The sequence below is a fragment of the Leptidea sinapis genome, chromosome Z (assembly GCF_905404315.1).
Source record: "Leptidea sinapis chromosome Z, ilLepSina1.1, whole genome shotgun sequence".
NCBI classification, from domain to species: Eukaryota; Metazoa; Arthropoda; class Insecta; order Lepidoptera; family Pieridae; genus Leptidea; species Leptidea sinapis.
In genome coordinates this window covers 4,318,656-4,342,461 of record NC_066312.1, presented here as the reverse complement: position 1 = coordinate 4,342,461, position 23,806 = coordinate 4,318,656, and the positions used below count along the sequence as shown (strand labels likewise).

The 23,806-nt window shown below is 33.6% G+C and overlaps 2 protein-coding genes and 2 long non-coding RNA genes across 8 annotated transcripts; 2 read left to right on the top strand and 2 right to left on the bottom strand.

Annotated features, from left to right (window-relative positions):
• Nucleotides 1-2,762: 2,762 nt before the first annotated feature.
• On the top strand, nt 2,763-6,653 carry LOC126978935 (chromobox protein homolog 1-like). 3 transcript variants are annotated; one of them, XM_050828064.1, is made up of 6 exons: nt 2,790-2,933; nt 2,999-3,073; nt 3,219-3,308; nt 3,399-3,522; nt 5,078-5,221; nt 5,920-6,653. In XM_050828064.1, exons 3-6 carry the CDS (start codon nt 3,219-3,221, stop codon nt 6,093-6,095), a joined length of 534 nt encoding a protein of 177 aa, XP_050684021.1. In that variant the 5' UTR covers nt 2,790-2,933; nt 2,999-3,073; the 3' UTR covers nt 6,096-6,653. The 3 variants fall into 3 exon arrangements, with proteins under 3 accessions (XP_050684020.1, XP_050684021.1, XP_050684022.1); XM_050828063.1 differs by lacking the exon at nt 2,999-3,073 and having other exon boundaries at nt 2,763-2,933; XM_050828065.1 differs by lacking the exons at nt 2,790-2,933; nt 2,999-3,073 and adding an exon at nt 3,114-3,134.
• A 2,090-nt stretch (nt 6,654-8,743) lies between these two features.
• Nucleotides 8,744-13,498, bottom strand: LOC126978936 (uncharacterized). The gene is made up of 2 exons (XR_007732729.1): nt 10,717-13,498; nt 8,744-9,994 (listed from the first exon to the last, which is right to left on the bottom strand). It is a non-coding gene; the product is annotated as an uncharacterized LOC126978936 (long non-coding RNA).
• Nucleotides 13,499-13,840: 342 nt separating this feature from the next.
• Nucleotides 13,841-16,651, bottom strand: LOC126978767 (chromobox protein homolog 3-like). 3 transcript variants are annotated; one of them, XM_050827825.1, is made up of 5 exons: nt 16,551-16,651; nt 15,968-16,057; nt 15,754-15,877; nt 14,911-15,060; nt 13,841-14,213 (listed from the first exon to the last, which is right to left on the bottom strand). In XM_050827825.1, the coding sequence occupies exons 2-5, from the start codon at nt 16,055-16,057 to the stop codon at nt 14,032-14,034; spliced, it is 546 nt and encodes a 181-aa protein (XP_050683782.1). In that variant the 5' UTR covers nt 16,551-16,651; the 3' UTR covers nt 13,841-14,031. The 3 variants fall into 3 exon arrangements, with proteins under 3 accessions (XP_050683782.1, XP_050683783.1, XP_050683781.1); XM_050827826.1 differs by having other exon boundaries at nt 16,450-16,599; XM_050827824.1 differs by lacking the exon at nt 16,551-16,651 and adding an exon at nt 16,194-16,353.
• A 49-nt stretch (nt 16,652-16,700) lies between these two features.
• Nucleotides 16,701-21,028, top strand: LOC126978772 (uncharacterized). The gene is made up of 4 exons (XR_007732699.1): nt 16,701-17,081; nt 17,774-17,856; nt 18,790-18,957; nt 20,588-21,028. It is a non-coding gene; the product is annotated as an uncharacterized LOC126978772 (long non-coding RNA).
• Nucleotides 21,029-23,806: the final 2,778 nt, after the last annotated feature.

The following is a 23,806-nucleotide window of genomic DNA, read 5'->3' as shown; positions in this document are numbered from 1 at the left end:
AAACGATTCAGATTTTTTTTTAAATAATAACGATGTTTCGATCGTTAACTACAATGTCATACATCAATCGAGTGAAAATGATGATAAGCCAGAATGTATCTTGGCACCGATTAAAACTAAGGAATGTAATTTTGCTAATTGCGATAAAAACATCAAAAGAAGAAAATTTTTTTGAATATTGGAAGGGGAATGGATTATGACTGGACATCAGATTATGCGATGGATGTATCGGGTAACATTGCACACATTAACAATTTCTTATCGCATTTTCGATTGACCGATACTTCACGAAGCTGTTTCTTTTTCGTATTTTCTGGATTTTTCTCAATAATTCGAGTTATTGCTTATTTAAAAAGACCGCCTTAAACGCTTAACTTTGATTGCAGGGGCTAACTAAAGGGTATGTTTTTAATTAATTGTTTTTAAATAAACAACAAAAGAACAAACAATTATTTATAGCGAACAATATTTTTTCACAACTTAAGTTAGAATTAAGAAGTGATTTATAAAAAATTACACTTGTAGATTTTTAAATTTTTTACACATGAAATATTTTTTCAATTTTTTTGGCAGCTGTCTATAATATATACACTACACTTGTAGATTTTTTAATTTTTTACACGAAATTTTTATAAATCACTTCTTAATTCTAACTTAAGTTGTGATTATATATATATATATATATATATATAATATAATAATCAGGTCTGTACGTAAGGTACTATTACCTTGTAGTTTATTAACGACGTATAATTCTTACAAACAATTATTATTGGTGTTTCAAAGTTAACCTCTTGGAAACTTTTTTTTATATTGAATCGAACAAAAAATTTAATCGAATTTGAATTCATAAAAATCAATTTATTTAACAAGAAAATCAATGTTTTTTGTAATTTCCCGCTAAGAAAATTGAAAAATACACTCAAAATATTGTTGGCTGATAATAATTTATCCAAGAATTTTATATACAAGATTTGTATTAGTTAAAATTCATAATAATTATTTTTATCTTATCAATCACAATTGTTTATAACGATATACTTGTAAAAATATATCCTGTAACTTCAATTTAATGACTGTGCTTGTAATTATAATTTTCAAAAAGACCGCGCTAAAAGTCTAAACGTAAAGTTGACGCAGGCGTAGTGCAAGTATTTAGAATACAAATATTCAAGTAATTAAAAATAATTAATTAATTAAAAATTAAAAATGTCAAATGGGAACAAACGTTTGTTATACATGAACAATCATAAACAGAGGTTTATTGACCTGTATTGCTAAAAAAATATTAAAAAATGGGATAGGGGGGGCTAACTTAAGGGCACATTTTTAATAATTTTTTTTTTAATAAATAAATCGAGAATAGACAAATGTTTATAGAGAACAATCAAGAACAAATGGCGAACTAACGATGTAATAAAAAAAATAAAAAATAAATCTGGGGGGCTAACTTTCGTGAGCTGTTGACAGTACTCAAAATTATTTATTGATATGCATAGCGCTATCTATGTTCTTAACTGTAAGTTGTCTGTATCACCAAAGAATATGTATCACTGCAATGCGAGTAAGACAATCGATTTACTATAATTATTATTCAAGTGGTAGGTATGTAAAAGCCCAAAATACTAATATAGAAAATATCATCATAATATAATCTCATTCAATACAATAGAATGACAGAAACTAGCGGTCTTCAGTTGCGGGCGCGCAATCGCGCAATCTTTTCCATGGATTTACCTCGATCTGGCCGGCCTAGAACGTCGAGGGACCCCGAAAACGTGGAGCGAGTAAAATCGTCTTTTCGTGACCAACCTGGACTTTAACTCGAAAGCGGTCTGCTGTCCTTAACGTGCCAAGATAATGATGTATTAAGCCGCATTCTCAAGAAAGATTTAAGTCCACATTCCTATAAAATCCAAATGGGCATGTTAATAGACAAAATTGTCATTATTGCAGTGACACTATGTCATGGTGATCAAAAACCCCTGCATTCCAGCCAACCAACCCAGTAACTCTTGACGAATTAAGGGATCGTTGGATTTCTGTGCGAATGCACAGAAATCCAAAACATCTAAACAGAAACATGTAAAGCTGTTATCAAAAATTTCCGCTCTAGATTGCAGCAATGCCACAATAATGAAGGATTGCATATGCATGATGTGATTTTTAAGAAATAAATTCCCTTTTGTTTACTATCGAAAACAATAAACAATTTTGATCTACTGTAATTAGTTTTTTTTAAATCATCATTCCAATTATAAACAGACTTTTCGTCCAACCTGTATTTTGGTTTGAGCTGATGGTCTTGTTACCAATGCTCTAAGTAAATAAAACCAAAACTAATAAGGTACAAATTTGGACTATTTAATTTTATATACCACATTTAAAATGTGAATACAATTTCTTTTTAGAATTCTAAAGTATACACAAATTTATTGAACAGAATTATACTTTTATCAACATTGCAATGGCTTGATCGAATCATTTAATGAAGCAGACATCATAAATGTTTTCGAGGAAATGAATATATTTATCAAAATGAAGATGACAACATCTTATTTTCTTATATCTTATATAGATTGCTTACTCTATGAATATTTTTTTTCAACACTGAACTTAGTTCCCACGCACTCTGTTCAATTCATGTTCCAATTATGCATCAGCACATTTCGGCATTGTGCGGCACTACGTCGCAATATGCTCTGTAATTGGAAAACTACCACTATAGTGTTCTGTGAATCTGTGCTTATACGAGTCTGTGGCAAATACCGGTACCGCGGCGCGCTACCTACCGCCGCGTAAACCATGAAGTCGACACCTAGGTACTCGAACCGCGAACGGCAAGTTGTGTGTTGTGTTTACAAGTGCCTACATGTACATAAAGGCATAACTCATTTATCATTTTAATAAACTTCGACTTATAAATACACTAGGTAACTAAAGTTACGAACGAATGACCTGTTTTCTGTATATAATTTACCATTTATATTCCTTTCAGTTTTAGTTATTGTGCTTCGTATAGATCATTCTTGAATTATGCTTCAAAATGGCGGGCTATGCTATCTATTGATTGGTACGCTGACGTTGTGGTTGTTAACTTGGCTCGTAGTTTCTAAGTTGTTGAAAACTTAATTGTATGGTTAAATTAATTAATAATCGTAGAATTGTGTGAGTAATATTTTAAAAGATTTAACTGACTAAGTCTTAATAACATTTAGATGGCGGAGAAGAAGAAAGAAGGAGAGCCAGAGGGTGAAGAGGAATTTTCTGTAGAGAAAGTTTTAGATAGACGTATCAGAAATGGCAAGGTAACGTGTATATAATTTTTGATCTAAGTATATAAATTTTTCTTTAGTTAAAAATTTGCTTTTTCATAAATTTGTTGCTATTGTTTTTAGGTTGAGTATTATTTGAAGTGGAAAGGATACAACGATGAGGATAACACATGGGAACCTGAAGAGAACTTAGATTGTCCAGACCTTATTCAAATATTTGAAGACGCCCGTAAGAAGAAAGAATCAGGTTTGTTAAAATTTCTGTTGCTATGCAATGTTATGTAGAAATCATAATGGTGGCTATACCCTAAAAGTTATACTTATTGATTTTCTGCCAATGTTTTCCTGTAATACTTTTAGTCTTAAATGTGTATGTAACATATATAAGTTCTAGCAGAATGTAATTGGACATTTTTTTATTTTTGTGTAAAGTCAATTCAATTTGTGTGATATGGCATGTGTAATATTTGATGAAAAAGAATTATTGACAGCTAATTGATATTTATGGGTGTACTTGTAATCTTAGTATGGAAACATTATATTTTTTCGAAAGTTCTCATAAATAGCACTCAATATTACTTTATGTTATTAATCTGTCTCAGCTTGAGAATCTAAATGTTCTATTGATTTAAATTTTGGCCATGCGAGTCTAATATCTTTTACATTAAAATATTCTCATAAAAAGCAAACTGAATATTGCTATATTTTATTAATCAGTCTCAGCTTGAGAATCTGAATTCTACTGAGTTACATTTTGGCCATGCGAGTCTAATATGTTTTATATTTAAATGTCCTTACGCAAATGCAGTATAGAAATAGAACTAAAAATCAATGCTATGAGATCAGAATATACTTGCTTTAAAAAAAGTACAATGCTTTATTTATTTATTTATGCTTCTTAAGAACTCATAATGATTTTTTTGTTTTCTGAATGCCATTTGTGAACAGAATCAGAATTCTTTCTGACTGTATGGCAGTACTAACAGCGCTGAAGGGTACCACCTACAACTCAGCACTAATACACGAGTGTCACCAAACCCTTTAATAAGTTGCCATAGACATAGCGGTTCGTTGGGAAATGATGCAGCGGATGAGCTTGCAAGGCGGGCATAGGCAAATCTAGTGACTGGTCCATTGCCACTTTTCTGCCACTGCCCTTCAGCCAAATGCGCTCATGGATACACTCTCTCACCAACAACCTACACAACACCCCATGAATGAATGTCTCAAGCTGTAGCCAGTTGAAGGAGGCGATACCTGCACTATCCCCCAAACTGCGACATAGACTTATCAGCCTCAACAGTCATGACATCCGTATAATGATGGGCACCCTAATGGGTCACACATCACTAAACAAACACCTCTTCACAATCAACGTAACTGACAGTCCTAAGTGCAGAGGCTGTCTGGCCGAAGACGAAACGGTCGCTCACGTAATCCTGGAATGTGAGGGGGTGGCCAACCAACGGGCAAAAACCTTAAACAATACCTTTACCAATACCAGGAATGTTCTGAAGTTCTGGAAGGAGCTGGGCTGGTTGGAGTCTGGCCATTACTGCACACAAAATGGACCAATCATGCTAGTGGTCTAATTACGGAAACAGGAGCCCCTATACCATACCATACCATGCCATTTGTGAGACACCTTTAAAAAAGGGGTATTTTCAATTTAAATAATTAATTAATTCTATATAAATATATGTAACAGTTATAAAAGCAGTAAATAAGTTGATTTCTTGTTTATTCATACCAAAAAACAATTTCATGTAATCCTATCATCAACAATATTTTATTTATTATAGAGGGAAAAGGTGCTAAAATTGAAAAGGATGCAAAGAAGAGAAAATCTACAGCTACACCTGATTTAAAGGGTGCAAAAAAAAGTAAAAGTGATGATAAAAAAGTATCTGGTTTTGACCGTGGATTGGAACCAGAAAAAATTATTGGTAAGATTTAAATGATATTAGAGTATCACAATTTGTAAGTGAGCAAGGGCAAGGTAAAGTAAAATGTGTTCCCATGTGTGGATCACAGAGGGATCTTCAGAAATGATTTTGACATGACACATACATACATGCACACACATTACAATTCATGCTTGTTGGCATTCCTGCTTCTATTTACTGATTTAACCAATAACTTGTTCCTTATAATAATTATAACAACTCTAGTTGCTATTGAATAAGATTTTTTATTTTATTTAATTTTAACCTTAGATTTTTGTTATTACTAAAATTGATGACTCTACCATATGGTGGAGTGGTGGAGTAACTTAATTGAAGATGTCATAAATATTTTTTCGTTTATTTTAACAACATATATAGTAAATAAATATATTAAAAGATAGTACAAATTTTCATGGTTAACAAACCATGTTAAGTACCAGCCCAGAAACGCCAACGAGAGTTTTCAAACTATTAAAAAATCATTCTACATATGCCTCCTAACTGCACTTGTAATTTGTTTCCATACAATAACTGTGAATGTGGCTTAAACATTAATCTTGAGAAGGAGGAGCTACACAACAGCAAGAGTATTGTTTTGAAATTTGAAGATTAATTTTATTTCTGCTTCTAATGATGTTTTTTTAAATAATAACAATGTAACTCAACAGTTGATTGATAATCAAATTGTAATATTACAGGTGCTACTGACAGTAGTGGTGAGCTTATGTTTCTCATGAAGTGGCAGGGAACTAATGAAGCAGATTTAGTGACAGCCAAGCAGGCTAATGTAAGATGCCCGCTAGTTGTGATACAGTTCTATGAGGAGAGGTTGACATGGCACAACCCTTCTCCAGATGATTGCAATAATGAATAAAAGGAAAATCTGAGAAATTTAAGATTACTTAAACATAATATTAAGCTATTTTTAATGTATCTTTATATATTCATACAATGTGGTACTACATTGCATTATTTGTTGCCTTTACAGCAGAACTAGGGCTTCCAATCCTGAGATCTCGGTATTGCGGGATCCCGGATTTATCAGTTTAAAATGTGTTTTTTTTGGTTGATTTTTTTATTTTACTTTGTGTATTTTTTGAAAACGATTTGTTTTGTTTTGCTTTTTATTCAGAATTTGTTATTGTTTTCTTTTGTGAAAAAAACTATAATTTGATTGATCTCATTTTGATAGTATAATATGTACGTAAATAAATGTGGAGTTGATAAATTTATTGTTTTAAAATGTGCTTATTTTCAATATGCGGGGTCCCGCGGGATTGAAAATTCGTAGTCCCGCAAATGCCGAGATTGAATACAGACTGCGGGATTGGAAGCCCTAAGCAGAACCTCTATAGTTCAAACCCCTTCTAATCCGAACATCTCTGTAATCTGAATGCATTACTCACTAAATAAATGTGAAAGGGCTGACCTAGGATTTGTTTTATTTCAGATCAAATATAACCCATAGTTCCTCACCATAATATGCAGCCAATGACTTTTTTATCATTTTATGGCACTACTCTACACACAGTCTTCTGGTCTTCCCTTAAAGCATTTGGATTCCATTGAGTGCAAAAGCTTGCTAACATTCAGATGTATGTACATGCAAAATCTTTTGCATTTGCTTCATGCCAATACCTTATTAGGTATTGGTGTATTCACATGTCTTAAACTATATGTTGATCTATAGTAGGTTTATTAAATGCCTAGCTGCTAGGATTTATCACATAGTTCTTTTAGCCGGGTACCAACCTTGTTTTTTTTAGATAAAAAATACCTACCTATCTACTACTCTAACAACATTTTTTGCATTATAATATAAGACAATATTATATACTTAAAATAAAAGATAGATTTGCTCAGATAAGAATAATAATAATCAGTATTCATTAGCTCATACTTGAACTGTAAAACAGACTGCTAGAGACAACTTTCCTTGGAATTCAATTGGTTAGGTAGTTAACAAGTTGGTAACTCAACTAATACAACAAGAAACGAAGTGACCATGACAAAGAAACGAAATGATCTGTCAGACTGTAATTGTCAAAGTGAAGTTAGTGTTGAGGAATGAAGGGTTACAAAGAAAGAAACGATAACATCCAACTGTAGAAACCCAAACCGACTCCCTTAAGATGATTGAACATAATATATTCTCAAAGCAATCTGAAAATATTGACCTTGTCCTCCAACAAATTAGTACTTTACTCCAACTAATAACATCATTAATCTCCAGATTGGCCTAGTGGCTATTGTAACATTAATGGACTTGCCCACAACACACATGAAGTAGACGTACTACTTTATATGCATAAATTAGACATATTATTAATAGCAGAGACCCATTTTGTTAGTAATAGCCTAGTCAAAATAAGAGGATATGATACTTATTCCACAAATCATCCAGATGGAACGGCTCATGGAGGAACTGCAGTTATTATTAAATCAACCATTAGACATCATGAGCAGCCAAAATTTTGCACAGACTACATCCAGGCCACTTCTGTTTCAGTCTCAGATGTGTGTGACCTGTACCGAGTTATACTTTTGATAAGCTTACACTTTTTTTTAATTATTTTGATATCGTAATTATGATCATTTCGTATCTTACCGAACAGTTTATTCAATTGAAACAACGAACTTCATCACTTATTTCCTTTTTTAATTTATAATAATATTAAAAGAAAGGCATACTATAAGTTTATATATATATAAGAGTAGGCAGAAGGGCAAGAGGCTCACCGGATGTAATCAGGGGTGAGGAAACAGCCCATGGACATCCGCAACAACAGGTGTCAAGAGATGCGTTACCGGCCTTTAAGGTGGGGAGTATGCTCTTCTCTTGTAGGTCCCTATGTCGTATCGGTTCGGCAAAAACAGCAGCCGGTAATTGATTCCACAAAGGGGCTATGCGTGGCAAAAATGACTTATTTTGTAGACGTAAATTTTTACTTATTAAAGATGTAAAGTATTACATTAAATAAAAATTTAATTAAAAAGTGGACGGAAGTTACTGGTTTGCTCTTAACGGGACTTCCTAGTGAGCCCTCCAGAGGAATTAATTAATTAAAGGTGGCTCTTAGTGGCTCCTAACGGAAATCTCCCAATCGCTGATCTACTCTTTAATTTTTTAATAATATTATGAGATAGACATATATTTTTATCAACGGATTCCGAATAATAAAATTATAAAAATAACTTGTCTGATTATTTCTACCCGATACTTTTCGTTCACTGCATCAAAACCATTAAGTTTAGTCGTTCATTCGTGCGATTATCTCCAACTCTATGAATTGGTTCTCTGTACGCCATATTTGTTTACTATTTAAGACGAGTAAGAAAAATTAGACTCTAGGCACAGTTGATATGTTATACGTATTTTTTACATACAGTATTACATATAATATAATCTTATTACCTTTTAAAACTTTCTTGACGTCAATAAAATTTGAAGTCATAATAATAATAATTTAGTGAAGTATCAGCCGTCTTCAAGCTCTCTTTAGAAATACAATACAACATAAAAACGTTTTTTTGCATAAAAGGCATTTATTTTCACAAAATTGATTGCTTTGGAATTGTTTTTGATGTCGTGTTAAATGATGGAGACAATATTAATACAAATGTTTGTTATGCAGACAATAATAGAGTCGTATTAACTTGAAGTGAGTTTTAGTTGAATAAATATTATACACAGTACCTTATATTAAAACTGAAATAGAGGTCTAACTCCGCGATCTAAACCAGTAACGGTAAGTGTCGCCCTCTAAAGATTTGTTCTGGAGTTATATCTATCATCTATACAGGTATACGTTTACATATACCAACAACCTAGCTAGCTATAGCTGCTTATTATTTTGATTTAATTTGTAATGTTCACCGAAAAGTAATAATTAATGAAACAATGTTCATTTTGGATATCAATGTTTTTTTAAATGAAATATTTATTAAACATTTTCTTCACCTTTATTTTATGCAAATCTGTATCATCATCACACTCTTTCTTGTTGACTAAAATTTTATTGATATCTTTACAGTAGTTGTATATGAAGTATCTGCAGGATATTTTAATTAAGAAATCTATTAAATTTTCTTTGTGAATTACATATTCCCTGTATCTTAAATACTCAGGCTCATCCTCAGACATAATTTTTTTTTTGCATTCATCACACCCCTTGAAGACTTTTGCCTTAGCACAATTAATAAAATATCCACTAACGTATTGCAGCCCTCCAATTTTTCTTGGGTCGTTTTTTTCTTCAAGAGGTGTGAATGTGATATCTGGAATATTTTGTAGATGTACATTTCTATGGACTTTGCTGCAACCGCCTGTGTGATGTAACAATTATCCACATCACAATTAGCTCCAGCATGGACACTAGACAGGCTATTAATAAGCAATCCATAGCTCCTGATGGACCCAAAAAAGTTTTCTATTGTATCTTGATTCAGATGCCGCAACCATACTGATTTTATATTATATTTTGATACCAGCTTGTTCAATAATATTTTTATACCTCCTAGTGTCCATATCCAAATATTTATTGTTGGAACATATTCATTATTTAATAGTTTACAATGAATAAATTTCATTTCCTTAAGGAATTTTATGGACTCCATGTTTTATGGTGTATAGAAGATGGTGTCGCAGGTCCTAGCAGGGGCTTGGCGTACACATTTCTTTTCCCATGACTTCCATTGACTGAATCAAATAGTTGATCAAAGAACAATATAATATCAGCAGTATTTTTTGCTTCCTCTGGAATGATGTGTTAACTGCAAATGAATAATTAAGGTTTTATTGGTGTGTTGTGTATTTTAATCAGTTCTAGTAAAATAAAAGTAGAAGTATGTTTAGAATGTCACTCATCATCCCTAGAGATAGTAACATGGTGAACATTTAGTCATTAACTTGGTACAAATGTAGACTCCAACCTGCTACTGAAGAATTTGTAATGGAAAAACCCAATAATACTTCCACTGGATTAGATACATATCATAAGTAGTACCAATTGTGACCACTCAACACACAAGTTTAACAATTATTCATATATCTGTATAGCCGAGTGGTTAGTGATCCTACCTACTAAGCTAGAGGACCCGGGTTCGAATCCCGGTAGGTGCAAGCATTTATATGATGAATATAGATGTTTGTTTCCGAGTCTGTTCATGGATGTTTAAATGTATTTATGTATGTTTATATGAATATATGTATGTTTAAGTATATTGTATTAGATATATCGTTGTCTTGTAACCCATAACACAAGCTATATATGCTTAACTTGGGGCAAGATAATTAGTGTAAAAAGTGTGTCAATATTTATTTTATTCATGAAAATGAAGAACAGGGTCACAGTAGTACATTTTTTATATTTAACTCGAATGGTTTCTGTGGGTGAGATAGGTGAAGTATCAGCCTCACTTTATGAATTTATTACTTAAAGGCTATGAAGGAAACAAAATATTTAGTTTTAATGAACAAATTTGATGACAATTACCTGCAAGATAGCCCATATTTTATGCCACCGTTTGGCTGAACAATTTCGAGGCAAATTTCACCTTCTGTCAATTTTGGTACTAAACATATTCCTTTGTAGCCTGGAAGTTTTTAAAGATTATATAAACTTCACTGTATTTAAACTACTGTATGTAAAAAATACGTATAACATGTCAACTGTGCCTAGAGTCTAATTTTTCTTACTCGTCTTAAATAGTAAACAAATATGGCGTACAGAGAACCAATTCATAGAGTTGGAGATAATCGCACGAATGAACTTAATGGTTTTGATATAGTGAACGAAAAGTATTGAGTAGAAATAATAAGACAAGTTATTTTTATAATTTTATTATTCGGAATCCGATGATAAAAATATATGTCTATCTTATAATATTATTAAAAAATTAAAGAGCAAATCAGCGATTGGGATATTTCCGTTTGGAGCCACCTTTAATTTATTGATTCCTCTGGAGGGCTCACTGTCCCGTGGAGAGCAAACCAGTAACTTCCGTCCACTTTTTAATTAAATTTTAATTCAATGTAATACTTTACATCTTTAATAAGTAAAAATTTACGTCAACATGCAAAATACCACCCGCATCACGTTGACGAAACATAACCGCATGTCTTTCAAGAAATTTTTGACACGCATAGACACTTTATGGAATCAACCGGATGCTGATTTTGCCGAACCGATATCTCGTACTTTGATCTATAAAAATATATATATCTTTAAAGTATGCCTTTCTTGTAATATTATTATAAATTAAAAAAGGAAATAAGTGATCGGGAGATTTCCGTCACGAGCGAAGTTCGTTGTTTCAATTGAATAAACTGTTCAGTAAGATACGAATGATCATAATTACGATATCAAAATAATTAAAAAAAATAAGTGTAAGCTTATCTAACTATTGCAACGTCCGATTAATGACAGCTGGCAGGTAGCGAAACGTCCGATGACGCGATTAAGATTATCCGACGGCGAGCGCGAGATTCATCATTATTAAAAGCGATATAATTACATAACGACTCCACCTATGGCTATATAAAAAATACATTCACGTAGTTAAAAGTATAGAAAATCAACGTGTAAAATCATAAATTATGTTTTTGAACCCAAGTTATATATAAATAAAAGGTTAAAGCTCGAGATTATAGGTAGAAATGTGATAACATTTTCATTATATTAAGTTTTTATGTAAAATATTAGCGCACACATTAATACAACTTGATTATTATTGAAATAGACTATATAACCTATTTTTTGATATTAATATGTCATTACTTCGACTTACGGGATTGTTGCATTAAACTAAAATAAAGCACCCATTCTTAGTATATACCTACAATTTATCTGCGGAATGCACAAGTAAAACGTGAAATACTTGGTTGTCTCAATACATCCAGATTGTTGAATATTATAAACATTATATTAATGATATTTTGTCCCTATTACAAGCAATGATTTACTGTTAATTAATTGGATTACAATAAAAATTTGATATTTAAACCAAATCGATAAAGTAGTATCGATCATACTGTTATAACTTGTCGATTTAATGTCGTAAGAAGAATTTTATATGTAATTTGTAGATAAAATCGGAAACTAGATATCATGAGGATTAATTTCATATATAAAACAAATATAATACGTAATTAAAATATTACACTTACATGATAAACAAAACAATAACAAAACACTTGACACTACAAAAATAAACAAATGACAATTCCCCCCGCAAACCGATTTTCAATTAATTATTTCTTTTAATTTTTGCTCGGATACTTGATATTTAAAGATAAGCCTATTACAATTTCTTACCATAGAGTCTTAAAAATCGTATTTGACAAGCTAATTCTCTCATACTACAGATTATAACACAAAATAAATACGCAAGTCGACTGGGCCACTCTGGTTGCCTGGACGTTTGACTGTCTAAAGAAAAAAGCCGCTCTAGTTGCCCGGACGTTTCAGTAGAGTATAACTCGGTACAGGTCACACACATCTGAGACTGAAACAGAAGTAGCCTGGATGTAGTCTGTGCAAAATTTTGGCTGCTCATGATGTCTAATGGTTGATTTAATAATAACTGCAGTTCCTCCATGAGCCGTTGTATCTGGATGATTTGTTGAATAAGTATCATATCCTCTTATTTTAACTAAGCTATTACTGTCAAAATGGGTCTCTGCTATTAATAATATGTCAAATTTATGCATATGAAGTAGTACTTCTACTTCATGTGTGTTGTGGGCAAGTCCATTAATGTTCCAGGTGGCCATCTTTAGAATAGCCACTGGGCCAATCTGGAGATTAATGATGTTATGAGTTGGAGTAAAGTACTCATTTGTTGGAGGACAAGGTCAATATTTTCAGATTTCTTTGAGAATATATGTTCAATCATCTTAAGGGAGTCGGTTTGGGTTTCTACAGTTGGTTGTGCTGGGTTGTTATCGTTTCTTTCTTTGGTAACCCTTCATTCCTTAACACTAACTTCACTTTGACAATTACAGTCCGACAGATCATTTTGTTTCTTTGTCATTGTCACTTCGTTTCTTGTTGTATTAGTTGAGTTACCAATTTGTTAACTACCTAACCAATTGAATTCCAAAGAAAGTTGTCTCTAGCAGTCAGTTTTACAGTTCAAGTATGAGCTAATGAGTATATATTATTCTTATCTGAGCAAATCTATCTTTTATTTTAAGTATATAATATTGTCTTATATTATAATGCAAAAAAATGTTGTTAGAGTAGTAGATAGGTAGGTATTTTTTATCTAAAAAAACAATGTGATACAGAACTATGTGATAAATCCTAGCAGCTAGGCATTTAATAAACGTACTATAGATCAGCTGTCAACATATAGTTGACATGACATTAAGACATGTGAATACACCAATACCTAATAAGGTATTGGTATGAAGCAAATGCAAAAGATTTTGCATGTACATACATCTGAATGTTAGCAAGCTTTTGCACTCGATGGAATCCACATCCTTTTAGGGAAGACCAGAAATTTCTGTGTAGAGTAGTGCCATAAAATGTTAAAAAAAATATAAAAGAGGAGTCATTGGCTGCATATGGTGAGGAACTTTGGGTTATATTTGATCTGAAATAATACAAATCCTAGGTCAGCCCAGTCAAGGCATTTATTTTGTGAGTATTGCATTCGGATTAGAAGGGGTTTGAACTATAGAGGTTCTGCTGTCTAAGCAACAAATAATGCAATGTAGTGCCACATTGTATGAATATATAAAGATACATTATAAATAGCTTAATATTATGTTTAAGTAATCTTAAATTTTTCAGATGTTCCTTTTATTCAGAATCATCATTGAAATCATCTGGAAAAGGGGTGTGCCATGTCAACCTCTCTTCATAGAACTGTATCACAATAAGCGGGCATCTTACATGTGCCTGCTTGGCAGTCACTAAATCTGCTTCATTAATACCCTGCCACTTCATGAGAAACATCAGCTCACCACTACTGTCAGTAGCTCCTGTAATATTACATATTGATTATCAATCAACTGTTGAGTAACATTGTTATTATTTAAAAAAACATCATTAGAAACAGAAATAAAATAAATCTTCAAATATCAAAACATACTCTTGCTGTAGTGTAGCTCCTCCTTCTCAAGATTAATGTTTAAGCCACATTCACAGTTATTGTATGGAAACAAATTACAAGTGCAGTTAGGAGGCCTATGTAGAATGATTTTTTAATAGTTTGTAAACTCTCCTTGGCGTTTCTGGGCTGGTACTTAACATGGTTTGTTAACCATGAAAATTTGTACTATCTTTTAATATATTTATTTACTATATATGTTGTTAAAATAAACGAAAAAATATTTATGACATCTTCAATTAAGTTACTCCACCACTCCACCATATGGTAGAGTCATCAATTTTAGTAATAACAAAAATCTAAGGTTAAAATTAAATAAAATAAAAAATCATATTCAATAGTAACTAGAGTTGTTATAATTATTATAAGGAACAAGTTGTTGGTTAAATCAGTAAATAGAAGCAGGAATGCCAACAAGCATGAATTGTAATGTGTGTGCATGTATGTATGTGTCATGTCAAAATCATTTCTGAAGATCCCTCTGTGATCCACACATGGGAACACAGTTTACTTTACGTTGCCCTTGCTCACTTACAAATTGTGATACATTAATATCATTTAAATCTTACCAATAATTTTTTCTGGTTCCAATCCACGGTCAAATCCAGATCTTTTTTTATCATCACTTTTACTTTTTTTTGCACCCTTTAAATCAGCTGTATTATCAGCATTAGATTTTCTCTTCTTTGCATCCTTTCCAATTTTAGGACGTTTTCCCTCTATTACAAATAAATTATTCTAAAATATCTTTTATGATAGGATTACATGAAATTATTTTATAACTGTTACATATATTTATATAGAATTAATTAATTATTTAAATTGAAAATACCCCTTTTTAAGGGTGTCTCACAAATGGCATTCAGAAAACATAAAAAAATCATTACGAGTTCTTAAGAAGCATTGTACTTTTTATAAAGCAAGTATATTCTGATCTCATAGCATTGATTTTTAGTTTTATTTCTATACTGCATTTGCGTGAGGACATTTAAATATAAAACATATTAGACTCGCATGGCCAAAATGTAACTCAGTAGAACATTCAGATTCTCAAGCTGAGACAGATTAATAACATAAAGTAATAGTCAGTTTGCTATTTATGAGAACTTTCAAAAAAATATAATGTTTCCATACTAAGATTACAAGTACACCCATAAATATCAATTAGCTGTCAATAATTCTTTTTCATCAAATATTACACATGCCATATCACACAAATTGAATTGACTTTACACAAAAATAAAAAAATGTCCATTTACATTCTGCTAGAACTTATATATGTTACATACACATTTAAGACTAAAAGTATTACAGGAAAACATTGGCAGAAAATCAATAAGTATAAGTTTTAGGGTATAGCCTCCATTTTGATTTCTACATAACATTGCATAGCAACAGAAATTTTAACAAACCTGCTTCTTTCTTCTTACGGGCTTCTTCAAATGTTTCAATAAGGTCTGGACAATCTAAGTTCTCTTCAGGTTCCCATGTGTTATCCTCATCGTTGTATCCTATCCACTTCAAAAAATACTCAACCTAAAAACAATAGCAACAAATTTATGAAAAAGCAAATTTTTAACTAAAGAAAAATGTATATACTTAGATCAAAAATTATATACACATTACCTTGCCATTTCTGATACGTCTATCTAAAATTTTCTCCACATAAAATTCCTCTCCACCCACTGGCTCTCCTTCTTTCTTCTTCTCCGCCATCTAAATGTTATTAAGACTTAATCACTCACACAATTATATGATTATTATTAATTAATTTAACCATACAATTAAATATTCAATAACTTAGAAACTAAGAGCAAGAGCCGCCAAGTTAACAACCACAGCGTCAGCGTACCAATCAATAAATAGCGTAGCCCGCCATTTTGAAGCATAATTCAAGAATGATCTATACGAAGCAGAATAACTAAAATTGAAAGGAATATACTCTATAAATTTTAGACAGAAAACAGGTCACTCGTTCGTAAATTTAGTTAGTGTATTTGTAAGTCGAATAAATATCAGGAATCCAACGGTAGTATTCATTTTGTGAGGAAACATTTACTTTACGAGATATGAATTTTTAAAGTTTAAAATATTTCAATGATGGTAACCTCTTTATGAAGTTTGACTTTGACAGTTAGTGATTGCAATGAGAAATATTTATGATTCTGTTCATATAAATTAATAATAAAGTAGTGTTGTGTATGTAGACCTCAGGTAGGTACACCTTCAGGATTTCTAGATCAGGAGCCACAAAAAACAAACAACGCACAATCAACAAAGTCTATTCTCCAACTGTCATGGAAGATTGACATTTCTTTTTTTTTTTGAAGTTTATGGCCTGGTATCTAGACGTTTAGGCCAAGTCTTGAGTATTTTTATTAGGTATATTATAATTTCCCAACTGTATTTTTGATGAATTTATATAGAGGCACGTAATAGGATCTATTTTTCAACATATCACTCAGGCGGCGGGAGGGATCTTGCACTGTCAATTGATTTTGCACTATTTCACTAATTTCACTGACAAGAATCAATCTGTCAAACGAAAAGCACTCACATTTATGTATGAAATGTTCGATATCACCAACAGAATTATTGCAGAAGGTGCAGTAGCTACTCTCCACTATGCCCAACCGAGCCAGGAGGGCTGGGACGGTGGAGTGACCAAAACGCAGTCTGTTTATAGTCGTAATAAAGTCCCGATTGGCCATTTTCAATTTGTTATACCATGGTGCTACAGGTAAGTTTACTTGAATACTTCAATACCATTTACCCTTCTGTTCTTGGTCTTGTTTCCAAAATTCGACCCATAAACTATTGAGCTGGTTGTCAATAGATTGATAGCAGTCGGTCAAAGGTACTTTTACTATGGAGCTAACATCCAACATGTTGGTTCCATCACGAGCAATTTAATCTACTGTCTCATTTCCTGTTATGCCCCTATGTGATGGAATCCACATGAAAGAGACCTTTATACCCTTTTGTGCGTAACTAAATAACAATTTTTTAATATTATACAAAATATAGTTTTTTTTAAAGTCAAATCTGAGATTGGTTAAACTTTACCATACTTAAACTGTCTGTTAAAATTAAAAAAATATTAAAACTATTTATACGTGCATTCCACTTCAGGGCCTCGAGGGCCGCATATACCTCTGCAGTGAAAACACTGCACTTAGGGTCCAGAAGAAAACTTTGAGCAAACTTGGATTGGGGATCATAAACAGCACTGCGCACAAAGAGCTCACTTTTGCTACCATCTGTATACAAAGTATAGTAGTTATTGTTGGAAAGAAAACTTAATAATTCACAATTACTAAAAATTTTTTTAGTAACAATATTGGTCTCAAATATAATAGAGGAATATGGGTATGAGTAGCATGTCCACTTTGATTGTTTAATTACATTTTTAAAATCTTCATTCATTTGCAGTACAATGAGAAGTAGAACTGGGAAATAACCTCGTAAAAGCTCACCTCCCGAAGTCTGCTGAGCCAAGCATTGTACAGGAAAAGGTACAATTTTTTTTTGAGAACATTATCATTACCAGATAGCAGCCTTAGTAAATATCTCTCTATTAGCAGAAGTCTTCTAAGACACAGTGACAGTATTTTAGTTTCAACTTCCATAGCTCGTATGGGAGTTGAACACATAGCCCCAGAAATAATTCGCAGAGCTTTGTTTTGAATTATGTCTAGTTTTTTTACACAACTACTATTTGAATAGGCTAAACAACTGTACTCGAAGTGGCTTCTGACTATAGATTTATATATCATACTTAAAACTTTGGGGTCTGCACCCCAAGTCACACCAACTAACCATCTTATAATATTTAAGCCCTTAAGAGAGTTAGTTATAATGTGATTGATGTGTAAATCAAAACAAAGTTTGTTATCAATGACAACACACAGGAATTTATGATTAGGTACAACTGAAATTGAATGATTATTGTAGAGTATGCCATTAGAGGGAAAGTCTTTACTATAAATCATGGCATTGCTTTTGTTGGGGTTAATCTGTAGAGCCAACCTGTCATTATAATATATGTACAATTGATCTAAAGCATTATTTATACTATTTACAGCTCTATCTACATTATGTTCTGTACAATATAGTACAAGATCATCTGCAAATTGTAAAATATTTACACCTTCTATATTTATAAAATTAAGAATTTGACTGGTATATACATTGTACAGCAATGGAGATAATGTAGCCCCCTGCATTGTACCTTTGGAGACCCTTCTTGGACCATGGAGAATATTATTATGCCTTACATACAAAATTCTATCTGTTAAAAAATTAAATAACCAATGGCAAAGTATGCCTGGTATACCAATGTCAGAAAGAACTTGAACTAAAATGCCAGGGTCTACATTATCAAATGCACCTTGAACATCCAGAAAAACACAAACACTGGACTTATTATTTTTTTTGGCATATTTCAGATCTGACAAGAGAGAGATGAAGCTGTCAGCACAACTTCGGCCTCTCCGGAAGCCATATTGAACATGTGGAATGATGTTGTTCACCTCTACATAATACTCAAGACGCATCTTTATCATGTTTTCATTAAGCTTCCCAACACAAGATGACAATGATATGGGACGATATGAGTTAGGGATTACACACTGTGTTTTCCAAGATTTAGGAATTTTCTTTAAGTGCCAAAGAGCATTAAGATTAGCCAACGGACTCATTTAGGTTTTTGATCAAAATATATGGACAATCATCTAAACCAGGGGTTGTGTTTCGTCTGGATTGTAAACTTGTACAAAACTCACTCCAAGTAAAGGGTTCTATAAGGAAACTGGACTTCTGAAGGCTATTATTAATTTGAAAATAACTTTCTAGATTATCAATAACCCTACATCCATTTTGAGATAATTTTTCTAAGAGAGCGACAACAAATTCGTCTTTATGTGTTCTGTTATAGCATTTTATTCGTTTAAATAACTTGATGTATTTCCAAATAATACTAACAGGTGTAGTTCTGTTAAAAGTATTACAGATGTTCGCCCAACCATTGCACTTATGTTCTGAAATAGTCTTTTTCTTAACAGCATCAATTCTTTTGTAATTAATGTAATTATCAATGGTTGGGTCCTTTCTGTACAGTTTTAAAGCTTCATAAGTTTTAATAACACTCTGTTCACATGTGTTACTCCACCAAGGTGCTGGAGGTTTGCAACAATAGTTATTTGTTTTGACAAACTTTGGCACAGTATCCCTCTTAAGTGCCGATGGATTTCGGTTAGGATAATTAATAGTAGTGAAGCTACCATTGTTTAGGACACATAGATCAAATTCATCAATTAAATCGTATAACTGATGACCCCGACTTTTCGTGGTCATGCACCCAAATGCCACATGGTGAGCATTGAAATCTCTAGCCACATATATTGGTTTAGGCAAATCTCTTATTATATCACGCAGTTTACTTATTCTGAAGTTACCATTCGAGGTAGGGCAGTATACACATAAAATCGATAAGTGGTTACCACTTACATATAATGATAATGCCACAGTCTGAATGTCTTGGTAAAATCTGGTTTGAATAATATTATATTTAAAATATGATTTAATCAAAATTGCTACTCCACCATGCTCATTTCGGGCGTTATGAAAGTGGGAATTATATCCTGAAATTTTAAAATGGTGATATCAACATTTTGGTCAGCTAAAAATTTAGACAATAAGGGTTTTTTCCTATGTATACTTTGAGTATTGTACTCAGCTATACATAACTGCTGTATGTTCTGTACTGTACTGTCCATTAATGTGACAAATTTTTTAAAAGTAAGTCTTTAATGAACAGTGTAGTCACAGGTTCATTATCTATTTTATTACCCAAGTTTGCCATCAGAATATTCTTATTATTTGCAATTTGAGCCTTAATTTGAGTTTGGTTCAAGTTAGGTTCAGGTACTGTTTTATTTACATTTTTTACATTTTTATTTAATTTATGTACATTTTGGCTTGATGGTAGAGTTTTAACAATGTTGCTCGAATGTGCAGGTAAAGACGGAAAATCAGATGACTTAATTGTATTAGCCACAGAGGCATAAGTAATGTGACCCTTTTTTTCAAGTATTTTCTTCATCTTTATTGGGCAAGATTTGGAAATGGCCAGGTGAGGGCCACTACAGTTGACACAACACAAGTTCTCTTTTTTATCGCAGTCTCTGAAATTATGCTCCCCAGCACATATTGAGCAACGCTGTTTACCATTGCAAATTTTCGCAGGATGGTTGAACTTGAAGCACCGGAAGCATTGCTGCAACGGCGGGACATATTCAAACACCCGGAACGAAAATAGGTCATATTGGATGTTGTCGGGCAGAACATTTGATAAGAAAGTTATACTGACAGTCTCAAGACCTACAGTACTTTGACCGACTTTTTTCATGAATCTTCTCACTGAAATAATTTCATAACTCGAAGACAGTTTCGTATATAAATCCTTGTTCGAAATGTTGGTAGGCACATATCGGATGATTCCAGTTTTTTCTATCTGCTCTGCAGGAATATGCGCTTTCAAGTTGTGCTTTGTTAAATAGTCAGTATTTGTTATGAAATTATTTGCAGTGTTGTATTGTTTGAAAACAACCGCAATTTTGTTGGCATTGACTCTATGTAAAGCTACCACACCTTTCACCTCTGAAGTAAAAATATGATTTAAGTAAACTGGGCTTTTATTTTAACTTGTTGGTCCTGGCTTTCAACAAAAACTTTGAAGTCCGTATTTGTACAGTGTTCAGGATAAAGTCTCAGATAGCCTGGCTTAAAAAACGGAGTAAAGTCATCCTCACCGCCGCCTTCTTCAGGTCCACACTCTTTTTCGAACAATTTTGGTTCGTTTCGGCGTTCCACCTGGGTCCTCCGGTTCATTCATTTTAATAATTAATAAAATGTACAATTATTTACACAATATATTTTAACGAAAAACAGTAAAACTAATATAATCGACCGCCACGTTTGGAGTTCCCGCCAAAAAAAAAACATTGACATTTCTATAATTACTTTTTAATTCGTGGCGCATAGACAACCTTAACACATACATGACACCCCCCTTCTTAACTAATACTTATGTATAATATTTATTTAAATACTGTTTCGCCGAGCTCTAAAGTTACCTCGGTAAGATCACATATGATCTTCATCTGCTTAGTACGAGTGGACCATTTATTAAGCGTTAACTAGTTTTAGTAACAAACAAAATAAACTTATAACTACATAATTATGTATTATATATAACAATCCACGATTAATAAATCAGATTCGAAACCGTAACGCACAGGCGGTTTCTTTATGCGCTTCGAGAAAATGGGACCGGGGGCTAGTGTCACCGCGGGCGGGGTCGGGCTGTTGACGCGGGCGGTCGGCGCGGGCACGGCGCGCGTCGAGCGCGAGGGCGAGGCCGGAGCGCCAGCTGGCGTCACCCCGGTCTGTCGTCTGATAGAACTTCATTAATACAGGAATACAGTATGCTGCACGTCTTTAATTGATCTAAATGCCTACTACCTGTGGTACCTGGTTCGAGATCCTGTAACTTTAGAGATCATCCCGGGTACCCACTTATCCCTTCCGCTAAATTCCTGCATCCATACGGGGTGGCCTTCTATCATCTGTTTTGCCTGATTTCCTCTTGCTGATTCGATTTGTTTCCTTTGACTGTGCTGCACTTTTCTTTCTACTAAACTGTGCGGTCTCAACAAATCCAACCTCGACCGAAGGGGGCGTTTTTGTAATAACATGGCGGGAGTTTCTCCCGTGGTGCTGTGTTCACAGTTACGATAATTTAGAAGGAAAGTTTGCAACGTTTCCTCTACGTCTTTTCCTTTTCTCTGATCGCCTTTTTAATAGCTTTCTTACATAATTTGACTGCCCCTTCCGTGGCTCCATTCGATGCTAGATGGTATGGTGCTGTAAAGGTATGTAGTATTCCATTTAATTTCATGAAATAATCCATCTCTTGATTTGCGAACGGCGGGCCGTTATCAGAGACGACTTCTTTTGGCAATCCAAACCTGGCAAAAGTCTCTCGCAATACCTTGATAACTTGTCCGTCAGCGGATGCCGTTGTCCTAGCCATCAAAAAAGCTTTGATCCATTTCGTTGTGGAGTCAATCAGAACAAAAAAGGTTTTGCCTTCATAGGGGCCCAAAAGTCTATATGGAGTCTAGACCAAGGCTCCGAACAGTATGGCCAGGGCTGAGATGTTACTCGTGGAGGCGCTGAGCCCTCCGCTGCACAAATCATACACAATTGACTGACTGATTCTATATCACGGTCAATATGCGGCCACCAAACGAAGCTTCGTGCCACACTTTTCATTTTGACTACCTCCTGATGGCTGCTGTGCAGTTCCTTCAATATAGTTGATCTCAATGTTTGTGGAACAATCATACGATAGCCCCAGATGATGAAACCGCCTTCTACATACAGCTCCTGCCTACGCGCGTAAAACGGTTTCAATTAACCCTGTTGACAATATAATGACCAACCAGCCTTAATATTTGTTAAAAGTTGTCTTAAAACTGTATCCTTTTCTGTTGCTTTCCTTACCTCTTGACTGGTAATTGGTAAGAAATCCTGTACAAAATTTAAATATGTTACTTCTTCCTGCTGTTGTGACTGACTGGCCGGTCTGTGCGGTGGTAACCGCGACAGGGCATCCACTCCATTCTTTGATGTATGTACATACTCGATATCATACTGATATCCACCTAATATGATGGCCCTTTTTTGCATCCTGGTGGCCACCATCACTGGAATTCCAGTCTTGTCACCGAATATTGTTACCAACGGCTTGTGATCGGTCCTCAGAACAAATTTGCGACCGTACAAGTATCGATGAATTTTTTTTACCCCATACACTATTGAAAGTGCCTCTTTTTCAATTTGCGAGTAAACCTTTTCAGCGCTATTTAGCACTCGAGAAGCGTAGGTATGCCACCGGCCGCTCCGTACCGTCAGGCCACATGTGGGAGATGACTGCCCCCACCCCCACGCTGCTCGCGTCTGTCGTCAAAATCAGTGGAAGCTCCGGTGTATAATGTGCCAATACCTCGCCAGACGCTAATAATTCTTTCACTTGTTTAAAGGCTGCTTCACACCGCTGAGACCATACAAATTTGGCCACTTTTCTTAACAACTCATAAAGAGGTGTAAGTAATGTACTAATATTTTTCACAAACTTTGCATAGTACATGGTCATTCCGAGGAATGAACGTAACTCAGTCACGTTGCTGGGCGTAGCCACATTTAAAATGTCTTTAATCTTCTTTGGGCATGTGTGCAATCCCTCCTTATCAACAACATATCCTAAGTATGTTATGGAGTCAGCTAGAAAAGAACACTTTTCTTTTTTAATCTTCAGCCCGTACTTCTCTAGCCTCTCGAACACTCTATATATGTTCCTTATCATCACTTCTAGTGATCACCACATCGTCTAGAAACGCA

What these genes read in the sequence shown, in the direction of transcription:
- LOC126978935 (XM_050828063.1), top strand. Translation starts at nt 3,219, where the DNA reads ATGGCGGAGAAGAAGAAAGAAGGAGAGCCAGAGGGTGAAGAGGAATTT. An exon ending in GACGTATCAGAAATGGCAAG is followed by an intron (nt 3,309 to 3,398) that starts GTAACGTGTATA and finishes TATTGTTTTTAG; the next exon opens with GTTGAGTATTATTTGAAGTG. An exon ending in CCGTAAGAAGAAAGAATCAG is followed by an intron (nt 3,523 to 5,077) that starts GTTTGTTAAAAT and finishes TATTTATTATAG; the next exon opens with AGGGAAAAGGTGCTAAAATT.
- LOC126978767 (XM_050827825.1), bottom strand. Translation starts at nt 16,057, where the DNA reads ATGGCGGAGAAGAAGAAAGAAGGAGAGCCAGTGGGTGGAGAGGAATTT. An exon ending in CCGTAAGAAGAAAGAAGCAG is followed by an intron (nt 15,061 to 15,753) that starts GTTTGTTAAAAT and finishes TATTTGTAATAG; the next exon opens with AGGGAAAACGTCCTAAAATT. An exon ending in GGAACCAGAAAAAATTATTG is followed by an intron (nt 14,214 to 14,910) that starts GTAAGATTTAAA and finishes GTAATATTACAG; the next exon opens with GAGCTACTGACAGTAGTGGT.